At 39.3% G+C, this 12,325-nt stretch overlaps 1 protein-coding gene across 10 annotated transcripts in view; it reads right to left on the bottom strand.

The window, feature by feature from the left end:
* LOC117417139 (ELAV-like protein 4) overlaps window positions 1–12,325 on the bottom strand; it is a 47,037-nt gene that overhangs the window by 14,563 nt on the left and 20,149 nt on the right. For 5 of the 10 annotated variants that reach the window (XM_059035071.1, XM_059035072.1, XM_059035080.1 and 2 more), the window contains 3 exons: window positions 5,296–5,382; window positions 2,549–2,789; window positions 441–524 (listed from right to left, as the gene is read on the bottom strand). In XM_059035071.1, coding sequence (XP_058891054.1) covers window positions 441–524; window positions 2,549–2,789; window positions 5,296–5,382 — 412 coding nt within the window. The remainder of the gene's footprint in view (window positions 1–440; window positions 525–2,548; window positions 2,790–5,295; window positions 5,383–12,325) is intronic. The other 5 variants (XM_059035075.1, XM_059035077.1, XM_059035079.1 and 2 more) reach the window with 2 other exon arrangements.

Raw genomic sequence — 12,325 nt, 5'->3', positions numbered from 1 at the left:
TTGTATTCATATATTGAATACCCTAATACATTTGATTAGTCACAAAGAAGACATTATTTTGCATTTCTCAAGTGCAACTGGGTTTTGTAATGTGTAAAGCGGACGCTGCTGAACAGGTTTGCCAAGTCTCAAGAAATAAATGAAGCCACAGCAGCGGTGCCACGGTGGGCTTTCATTCCACACTGAAATGAAAATGTTCTCTTTCTACTGCTTTGACCTGGTCAAGCGAAACATGAAGGACAAAGCGGAATGCAATGTATTTTGGTTCACTGATAACACCTTGTGACAGAGAGAGAAAGAATTCAAACTGTAAATCTCCCTCCCGACCAAAGAAGGCGCTTGGTAAGGTGGATCGTATGCTTCCTCCTAGATGGACTGCCTTGACGGTAGGCGGAAACCAGAAGGTGACCATATTAGGGGGAGCGCGTAGTTGCATGTACCTGGAAGGATTCCATTGCAATCAGCTGCGGGGCGGGCCCCTATTGGAGAAACCATGGCAACGGGTTGCTTGCAGGGAGGAGGTTCTGGGTACAAAGGGGAAGCAGCTACTGTAAAGTCATGTCAGAAAATTACTAAACAATCCTGCATGAAACATTTATTTATGTATGTATTTATGTATGTATTTATTTATTTATTTATTTATTTATGTATGTATATACTGTATTATTATAAAAAACAAATGTTATTCAAATTCTTTAAATACAAACTAGTGCTAAAAAAATGTAGCTAGATTAAAAGATTTCCTCCAAAGTTTTTTTTCCGGTGCTTATTGAAGACATTTAAAAATGTATGAAAATGATTTCCTGGGCTTCATACGGGAGGAAGGATGTAAAAGCGCATCACCTGCTTCTGCATGTGTGAATGCTAACAACTACCGCAGGAAGCAAGTGAAGTTAACCTGTATCAGAACTACAGTATGGTAAGTAGACCGCCTCCTATTGCACATCAGTGTCATGGATTTCCTTGGTAGAAAGATGAAGAATTTTCACATGCTTGATTGAGCCAAATTTGGGGCAATCTATTGGTACAACTCAGTAATGCAACATACAAAAAAAAATCATTGGTAAGCAAAATTAGTGTATAGACATACTGAAGCCTAGAACAAGAGCGTTTTTGTCAGGGGGACCTGTGTCCATTTTAATGTTGAACTAGATTTGCTCAGTGATTACACAACAACAAACCATAGCGCAAATGTACTCTATGACACCAGCTTGACAGGACAGTGAACTCCTTACAAGTCAGGGCTTGTGTACGTCACTCTAAGTGTGTCTTCCAATCTATTTCCTGGGGTTAAGAGGCCATGCAGTCCACAAATACAACAGCCAAGTACTTTCTTTGCTAGCAGGCCACATTAGCCTGGCTTTTTTAATGAGATTATCAAGTGTGAAATGTCACTAAGTAGGATATAAAATGGAAGAATTATCTGGCATTATCTCAGAAGAGCCTCCTCATCCATCTGCCTGCCCGCCACCCACACATCCACTGGTTCTGGACTGGGCGCTGCTCACACCTACCACTGCCCTCGGTCTAGCAGGGATCCAATGAGCCCCGGCCATCTGAAATCTAGCAGCAGTCACGGCAGCACCTGTTTCCAGTAATGATTTGGAGTTCAGCCTGGATTGACTCAATTCTAATGATACAGCTGTTTGAAACTAGAGCACTGGCAAATGTACTCTTGCCTCATCTGCCTGGATATCTTATAATATTATTACTATTATATCTCCTTTTTGTACCGCACACCCCTTAGAACCAGGCTGCCACTTTACTGTGCATGTATGATGTATATAATAATATAATAATAATTAATAATAATAATAATAATAATAATGATGTGGCGTGTGATATGGCAGGGAGATTCTTCAAAAACAGCAGTTTGCATGCTGTTCCTATCTTAGTGGTTACTGGGATTAATACTTTTATCAGCTAAGCAGGACTCTCTGATTTAAACTATTCTGTGAGAAATTCTACAGACAAAAAAACAGAACCAGTACTATGAAAAAGTAGGTCATCATGCCCAACCACTATGGGTCAGAACTCATGTAAAAATCCTAAGTGATAACCTTAATTTATTAACTTATGTTATGGAACATCCATACCAATATTTCATCATAACTGGATGTTGCCAAGATATAGCTACTGCTATTTACACTAAACTATTAACTACCAAGGACACATGCAGTCTCTCGTAGGGTAGTGCACAAAGCCGAAATCAGACTCCCAAACCTACATATTCAGGTGCTTGAATCAAACCTCACGTTTGCCGAGTAAGTGGAGAGATATTTTTGTATTGGCTGCAATAGCAAGGGGCAAACAGACACTTCTTATAAAGCTGACTAATCCTCCAGATTTCCTAATTGGTGAGCTGGTAAGATGCAGCAAGGGTAATGTGGTTTTATTACATTTCTTAAAAGTTGTGGACCCCCCCCTGCAATTCTTAGAATCTGGACCCCTATAATCACATGCAATACAAAATACAGAACACATGATTATTGTGTGCAGGTTGGAAGACCATGCTGGACAGTTAAAGGCTCCCGGCCCCCCTGCTTACCTGTAATCTTGTCCCGGACGAGCTTGCAGGACTCGATCTCTCCAATGCTGCCGAACAGACTGCGGAACTCCTCCTGCGTCATGTTCTGGGGCAGGTAGTTGACGATGAGGTTGGTCTTGCTGTCGTCGGCGAGGCCGCCAGACTGCATGGGGGAGGAGCAGCTCCGGCTGTTACTGGAGGGCCCGTTGGCCGTGGTGGCAGTCGGCCCATTTGTCACCTGAGGCTCCATGTTGCTGATTATCTGGCGGGGAGGGGAGGGGGGAGGGAGACCAGTCATTCCATGATAATGACCATGGTCTTGTCATAAATAAATTGTTAAACAAAACGTTTGTGACTGCGTGGAACCTACAAAAAAACAAGCGTGGTCTCTTTAGAAAAGTGTAACCAGAACAAAACAAGTAGAGATCAGCTCATTTCCTCGAGGGTCCCAGGCTTGCTGGCAGGCATACCAACGGTTATAATTGAAGGTCAAAAATCATACAGAACTTGAATATTAGTGCAACATAAAATCATTAAAAACAGTCACTAGTGGTATTAAAGCATGAGTATCCATGCTTGTTCTCAAAGAGGCCCTGGGCTTAATGTGGAGGTGGGGAAGTGCAGCATCTCAAAGAAAATGTGACCAGGTTACTAAAGCCAACATCCTTGCTCTCCTAGAACATGTGATGTGAGATCTATAACACCTCCAAGCTAGCAGCTTTTTATCTCATTGACAGAACAGCCAATCTGAGAACACTAAACCCCTCTCTCCATCCTGCAGAGGGAGTCTGTACTGATATTAAAGAAACTGTTTTCATCAAATCATTTTTAGATAGTGCTGTAGTTTTGTTTTTATTATCCCTACAGTTCTATTTAAGGAATCTTTGACTCTTGGTTTCAATTGTATCTTTTTTGTTTTCTCTTTTATATATACATATATAACTACCGTAGCTTTCGTTATTTGTCACTTAAATTAATCAAACCTCTCTACCTGGGCAAGACTGCTGTAAAACAAAAAAAAGTAGTTCAGTGGTCCAGCTCTATTCTTTGGTGAGTAACTAAATGGAATGCAGTGCAAAAAGTGCTGAGTGCTAGTAGTTCAGTGGTTAAAGTGGGGAGTGTAAGTGGTAAAGGACTACAGTTTAAGACCCTGCATTTGAGAGTGCAATGCCGTGCTGCAATGCAGACACATTAAGAATGGAGACCAGTGCCCTTCACATAAAATTACTTATGAAAGACTAATGCACAATCAACTTTTACATCACACCCTGATAATCCCGACTGGAGCTGTAGGGCCCCTCAGGGCTGGTTCATACTTCTGTCACAGATGAATGCCATACGTCAGGCCCAGACAGCTATAAAAGCTGTACAGCTTCACTCTGACCATGCAGTAAATGATGGAATTATTCAACATTATCTGACCCTATGCGATTTCAGGTCACAGACGCATGAGAAAATGCTGTACGACGTTCCAAAAAAGACGCACGGCGCACACGTGTGGATGACGTAATTCCGATGTGTCGCAGAGGGTCGGACGACGTAATTCTGAAATTATGTTGGAGTCTGAAGTATGAACCAACCTTTACAATTAATATGTACATATGTAAGAAGTTTGTTGCCTTATGTGTATATGTGTAATTTATACACACACACACACACACACACACACACATACATAATCAAAAAGAAAAAGGTAATGTAGGTACACAAAAATCATGTGAATAATTGATTAAAAATATATATATAATATCAGGACATTTCAGACTACAAGTCCTTCAGCTGGATGGAAAATGCTTTTTCACCCAGCTGAGAGAAACAAAGAGAGAATGAGAGAAATAAAGCTTCTTTGATATTAATGTATCCTGTTAATTAAATACTCAGAACCATATATTTCTAAAACCAAAGCTATGGTTGTGTTTAAATTTCCTGCAGTGCACAAGCAGCAAGCTCTGTATACTCAACGGGATGTATGCCTAGGGTCTCTATACAAACTGAAACGTAGAGCTCTAATTATAGAAGAAGAACACGCTCTGCCTTCTCAGCATCAATGTGGAATTCCCACTCTCATAACACATTGCAGGCCCTTTATAGGTTCTCATTGGATTGGAAGATGGGAAGCAAAAAAAATACATAGAAATATCTGTGTCTTGGGGCCAATGTGCTAGCAAGGGCTGGTCCACGACTGCTTGTACAGCCTGTCCTTGTTCTCAGCATTTCTTATGTTTTGAACAGTTATTTTAACACAATTTGTCAATGTCGGACTGCAAAGGTGCAGTACATGCTCCCCAACCCCTCACCATCTTTCTGTATGGGACCAATACTGCTGTTTTGAGTTTCACAAGATGGGCGTCTCCACAAGTTAAAAGCAGTTTCTCAAAAGGAATTGATGGAACTACATTTTGTTTTACAAGTGAATCCTGTCAATTTCACCACTAAAAAGGCAACACTATCATAGCACAGACCAGAGACTATACGAGATGTTGCGTCTCAAGGAGTCGTTAACCCCATATAATTATTTTAAATAAAACAATTAAATAAAATATAAAATACACCGTCACTTCACATTGGGATGGGCCATGCAGTTAATACAAGTTAAACAAGCAAACATCGCCCATCTCATGCTACTTAATATCAAATGCACATTTATATAAATATCTCTCGATCAATACATCTATCCAGGCAGTCAACCCAGCTTTTGGAACAACCAGAAGTGTCCAATCAGAGGTCATGTGTCATGTTTGAAATGCAGTTTGCAATGGTCTCCTTACCATCTTTGGCTGTGTCAGCATCGCTTTCTCTGCCCAGCCCTGCAGCTGTGGGAGTTCCCCCTGACGCCACTGTGTCTCTGTCGAGCCCTGGGGGGGTTCAGGGCACAATTTAACATGACGATCGAAGGCTACAATCACAATCTTGTTTCTTTAAAAAAAATATACAAACGGGATTACAATAGTCAGTTGGCCACTTTGCAATGCTGATGTGGTGGTGGTGGTGGTGGTGATGGGGACCTAAGCAATATTCACAGTAGAGTAATGAAACTGCAGGTGCACATTATGGGGACAGAAGACTCTACATGCACGGGTAATGCAGGTCCCTACGGCTCACACCCTTAAGGGTTACTGCATTGACTGTGCAATATGGGCACCACTTACGTTACATTAAAAATAGCAGAACACAGTATTTTCACAGGGAAGGCATCTGATTATCCTTTGCTTATTTAGCAGACGCCTTTATCCAAGGCGATTTACAGAGACTAGGGGGTGTGAACTATGCATCAGCTGCAGGGTCACTTACAATTACGTCTCACCCGAATGACAGAGCACAAGGAGGTTAAGTGACTTGCTCAGGGTCACACAGTGAGTCAGTGAGTGAGCCAGGATTTGAACCGGGTTACAAGCCCTTTTCTTTAACCACCGGACCACACAGCATTGCAACGTGGCTACATTACTTTATAAATATACATATACTTTATTAAGGGATGGGTTGTCATGTAAATCTGTAGTTTGTGCAGGATTTTACACAGCTAATCATTACAGTATTCATTAACAATGTTTTAATTTACACTTATATTTAATTCTGTAAAAATCAATTTCAAAGGTTTGATGGTTAAGCCGAGCACTATCTAAACAAACAAATCTATACATGGGATCAGCACTAGGTGGCTTCCTGAGATGTAAGCAGACATGACGCAGTTTGCAGCACCCATACCGTACAGTTCATGTTTATTGCAGCATAACAGATGTAGGTTAAAGCGATACAGAAAATGCACTTTAAAATGAACTTATCACTGTTACTACCTTGTGCAGTTATTTCAACATTTGTAGTTTATTTTATTTATTCTACTATTGGAGGGATGTTCAGTTCTAACAGTTACTGTCTCTTTAAATGAGCTGTGAGAAACCTTGAGAAACACAGTAGTAAAATGACATGTCCCCCTCATGCAAACATCACGCAAACACACGTGCGCGCGCACACACACACACACACACGCACACAGAGTGCAAGAACAAATCTGATCATGGGAATACTAGAAATAAAATTTAAATTTAAATAACTAAATAACTAAATAAAAAGATATACAGCTGGTCAAACGATAGGACAGATGCCACTTCAAACAGATACAAAATTAAACAAAATGGAACAGGTGAAACATAGGTGAGAACATTCTGTAGAAACAATAATCTTACTTTTAAACCCTCAACATGCATGTCTATTGTGATTCATTACCCCATGTCTTTTCTGAATTAAATAGCAGTGGAGCTGAGCTGAAGTTTAATTTAACACTGGATGTGACAACAGCAATACAAATGGTTTTTTAAAATGCTTGTGGACGCATAACTCTAGTCAGAATTCATGGCACGAGGATGGAAATTACATTTTCGATGTACTGAACCTCTTTTTGACAGGGTTCAAGAATAATCTACAGCAGGCTTTCTCAATCTAACAACATGGTTTTTTTGGGGGTAGGGGGGGAACTGTACATTCTTATTTGGGAAACTACACATGTTACAATACTCAGACTTGTCAATGATAAATAATAGATTTGTTATCAATTAATGAAAGAAAGAAAACAACAACACCACCCTTAACAAACAGTCAGGGGCGCCACAGCTTTGGAATACAGCATGGTGGTAAAGAAATAAACGTGATTGTGTGTGTTACTAAAAAGACGCAATAAGAGATGAGACCCTCAATATAATCAGCCTTCTCCCGTCGTGTTCTTTTTTTAAGTTGCTGTATGTGAGCATGTCTACAGTTTGAACCCTTTACCAGGTTTTCTGTTGCATTGATTTTTTTTCTCTCCTTCCATCAACATCTCCCAGCTTCTCCATATCCTGCAGGTCAGACGGAAGTCTTGGCAATCAATCAAAAATGTAATCTGGCCCAACACACAGTGCAGCCGTTTCCCCAGTGATCGATAGGCCCCTGCTTCAGTTCAGGAATGGATTGCCACTCTCTGAATAATAAATGTTTCGTATGTAAGCAATTTTTCATTTAACTTTTCTCTTTTTTGATTAAGTCACCTCCTCCCCCCCCTTCCTAGGATCAATATTTATTTTTCAGAGCACTTTCTTTTGAATACATGGATACTTCATGAGGTCAAAAGGGTTGGAAATGGAGTTGCATTGGGTTAGGTGGCTCTGTAGAAAAGTGGCTGTGCTTTTGGGACAAAAGATCACAGGTCTTTCGGAGGCCGGAGGGGGCTGGACCTATCCCATCTATATGTACCCTTGTGTGCTGTACGTGCCTCTTTTTTATTTCAAATTTGCATCAACATACTTTGATGTAATACATTCAGCGACATTTAAAAGACAAGGCTCCTCTGGGAAATAAGCAGAAAGCTCCTTATAGACACTTTCCCAAACCATGCAGAAGGACAGATTTATTTACAGAGATGTGCAGAAAATTCAGGCATGAATTTCCTTTTAATCCCTTTAAAATGCAAATGAAATGTAGCACTTGATGTTAGTAGTGATGCTAGAAGTGGTGTTACTGTAGCTGTAGAATCTGGCCTGGAAATTATTTATTTTATCCAAGAAAAAACTAAATTGTATCGATTTTGGTCTGTTGTATATGAACTAGGCAGCTCAAAATTAAATAAAAGTAGCTGCCACACATTGAAATAACATGAATAATAACATGAATAATATTTTCATTCTATATATTTGGAACATCCTTTCATCGCTTATTGATGTGTTCATTCCAACATACATTGTCCATTTTCAATTTACTTTCTACCAAGCCTTTTATAATAATAATAATAATAATAATAATAATAATAATAATAATACAAACAAAAACAACAATAATAATCTGATATGTTTAAACATACAATATGCCATAGAGGGTTATCAGGAAATCACCCCTTCCTGAAGCCAAGTTATCTATATTCCGGAATTCAGAATCTTTCACAGAACACTGACCACATCTGCAGTAAATACTGCATGATTTAATCACATCTTTATCCCTAGAATAAGCAACTAACTGCCTAATTGTCGAGCACATGGTCAGTGCCCCCTGTCCCTGTATACGGGGAGAAGGCATCCCTGTAAACAAGATGTTGCCATGGATCTATTTGGAATCAATTCATTAAAAACAGTGGAAATTAAAAACCCTAGTCATTACAGAGGAAACAGTGCAGAGGTAAATACATGAGTTCTAAGCAGCATAGCTGTCAACAATCATTTATCAGCCAGTCCCTGCAGTGCAGTTTTACAATTTACACACCCAATCTTCACTGTAATGCAATTGGCCCTGATTAAGAAAACTTTAACTAATGAGTTATGTAAAAAAAAAAAAAAAAGCAACAGCGTTTTGATAAAGTATTTCAGCAGACCTGTATACGGGTCTAGGAAAGATACTGTAACTCCACTCAAAAAGTAGGAGTACTCTAGTTAATCTTGTGTAGGTCCATATATATTCATTCCCATTAGGCATTCCTTTCCATTATAGGGCAGTGAAATACCGTTTATCGTTCTAAGAGGCTTGCTTTGATCGACCTGTCGGCATAAAACAAAGCTAGATTTCTGACAGCATTTCACACCTGGATTTCATCAACCACCTAAAAGTGCTTATTTACCCACACTGTAATGAGTGTGGAGTAGTGGTTAGGGCTCTGGACTCTTGACTCTTCAATCCCAGATGGGGGACACTGCTGCTGTACCCTTGAGCAAGGTACTTTACCTAGATTGCTCCAGTAAAAACCCAACTGTATAAATGGGTAATTGTATGTAAAAATAAGCTGCTGCCTTGCTTGTCTCCAAATAACCCTTAACCAGTGTGAGTGAAATCGAGGCACTCACTGATTTCTCACCATGAGTCCTGCCCCCCTACTGGGACGGCACTTTGAGTACGCCAGCGTGCAGAAGGTCAGCACGCGAATGCAAAGCAGCAAAACACACGAGTCATTACTACCCGCAGCTGTGATGCAGGGAGCACATCATTGTTTATACCCATTAGCTAATTGCTAGCATTGCCAGACTTTTAATTTTAATGAGCATTTAATCATTGTGAAAAGTACTTCATTTTGCAGGTCAGACAACTCCAAGTCATTGTTTTCTCGTTTGTAAGATATTACTGTCAATTCTTTGCATGGCTTTGTCAGTGATTTTTTTTTTTTTTTTTTTTTTGCATCTAAGATGCAAAGCTTGAAATAATTCTCTAGACTTATTCTCTAAGGGAGGCCCTAGAACTTCCACTCTGATAAATTGACTCTTGCTTAAGGAACAGCTTGAAACTCGCTACCTTATACTTTCTTGTAAATAAGCATTTTTTTCTGTTATTAGTTTTAACTTGTGCTTTTCTGAATTAAACATTTAATTCACTTTGTGTTTGGTTTTTAGGAACTCTGTTTAAAGCCAAAGCTTTAATGACTGTTACTTATGCGTTTAATTGGCTTCCTGTATTCTATTCATTTTAAGCTTTTTAAATCTACAAATATACATGCACACAAGGTTTTATTCTGAAGCATTTTTATGTATTTTGTCATTGGGTGCTTAACAAGTTTCACATAAAGGTAATAAACCGTGGTTAGTATATATATTTTTTATTTAGTGTTCACAATATTTGAATTACTTCTACATTATCATTTGCTTTTATCATTTGTAATTCGCACTGGGAAATGCCTGTAGTGGTGTCTTTGTTATTTACTCAATATTTTATGTTTTGTGGCCCCATAAATGCAGAATATTGATATCGCTGAGATACAATGCAAAAGAGATGTGATTTCAAGGTATGCTTCCTGTCTCCTGCAATCTATTTGAAAACTAGATGGTACATCTCAGAGGATACGTCCTGGACAGTGAAAGTTTTGAATAAACTAATAACAACCACTATAGTATAGTAAACATATGTTTAAGCTAGAACTGCCACTATTGAGATGCACCGATACTAGTGGCAATTATTTAATATAAAATAAACATATTGCAGACATTACACTACCCTTACCAGAAACAGCAACTGAGCTCAACAGATACTACATAGCAATATTGTTTTCTAAAGCACTTTTACCGAGATATGGTTACTTTGTACTGTGTAGCTCTGAGGCTGCAGGTACACAGAGGTATTAAATCACAGAATTTCTGTGAATAGTGTAGCAAACTGGTAAAAATAAAATACTTATCACAAATCAATGTGACACCACAAGGTTGTGAAATATAATAAGAAACCACCTGCATTACCAATAGGACCATATTGCAGTGCCATTTGATGGTACACTAGAGTACACGGGTACACTTTCAGGGGGCGCCAGGCTTCTGCACATATTGGGAATACTATTGGGTAGCAGCTGGATGTCAGGTTTTAAGTGTACATGCTTTATAGGTGTAAACTGTGTAATTAAGCTCACAGTAATACCTGGGTAGGCTCAGACTTGTTGTGTAATTGGAGACTTTCCACCCCTGTCAGAAATGGCAATACGCAGTTGTTAAGGTTATGATCAGAATCAGGAATGTTTAATATCTTAAATATTCGATTGATTTGGATTGTGTATCAGCAGTCATACTCTGAGACGCACTGTAGTGAGAAGCCCAATCGAGAGAACTTGAACTCAGCTCGCCGCTGATTTACTAGAACCAAGACTGATTACTGGTAATACATTATTTTTGAGGTTGGCTGTCGCTGTAAAATGATGGGACGTACCAAAATGGGATTTCTCACATTTAAATTAAAACTGGAAACAATAAACGCATTTTGAATGGCTCTAGATGTTTTGAGCGTTTGTGCTAAGGAAGTGAAATGGCCAGCATAATCCGCATTGACAGTGTGGTGCGAAGAAGTTAGCAGTTAACTATTCCTGCAGCTCATTTGCTCGTAATATACTAACTCTTTGGTCTTGTGTTGTCTGACTGGTTGTGATGCCTAGAAGAGTGTATTAGGCAGCTTCCCACTGCTGCAGCCATGTGGCTTTTGGTGTGGGCGCAAGGTGGCAATACTGTGCAAGTTCTGAAAGTCCCTGATTTTTAAGATTGCAGAAAGCGTTGAATCGCTGTTATCGATAACGTACACAAAGTGGGTCAGAGCCTCTGAGCAATGCATTCCACCTGCTAGTGCTGCAGTCACTGTTATATACTTGAAACAACTTCCTTCCACACTCAATGACAGAACCTGTTTCCACTACCCTCTGCTTCACATTTTATATCCATTGAACAACTCAAGCTGTCTAAATTCAATTCTGTAAAGCAGCCCGGTGCTCTCACCCTTGAGCTACAGAACAGTACTAGAACCAATATCAACATTCTTGCAAAGCAGCAGTGTGGCTGTCACTGAGATTCACCCAAATCAACTTACATGCTCATTCAACACAGAGCTACTGTACTTAAACCTACCGCTTACTTTACTGTACTCCTGCACACCTAGCAGCGGAATTCCTTTAAATAGCATTATCTTTTGCTTTTCAGCCAAGTACTGTGATAATCCATCCTGCTTTATAGTGAATGTATTTATAAATCTAGCTTGAGGACATTTATCATAAGCAAAACAAATATCTAACTCAGCAAGTCACTTACAGTAATATTTATTTTACTGTACTACAAATAATTTCTAAAACATTATAATATTAAATGGGTTCACATACAAACTTGGTTTAAAAAAGGGTTAAGGTATTAATATATGTCTTCAAAAAAATAGCTGCAACCCAGGCATTCGAAGCAGTAAATTACATGACCTTGAAGTGTCCTTGAATTTTTATTTTTGAATCACAAATGTTGGATGGTATTGCTTACAGTTTTTAAAGACGAGCTGCAGCTCCCTCCGAAACGTCTACATGAATACTTCAACAGGGGGAACGATGACCACTTACAT

This window comes from Acipenser ruthenus, chromosome 12 (genome assembly GCF_902713425.1).
Source record: "Acipenser ruthenus chromosome 12, fAciRut3.2 maternal haplotype, whole genome shotgun sequence".
NCBI classification, from domain to species: domain Eukaryota; kingdom Metazoa; phylum Chordata; class Actinopteri; order Acipenseriformes; family Acipenseridae; genus Acipenser; species Acipenser ruthenus.
Note: the sequence above shows the minus strand (reverse complement) of the source record. Positions and strands in the feature narration are given on the sequence as shown.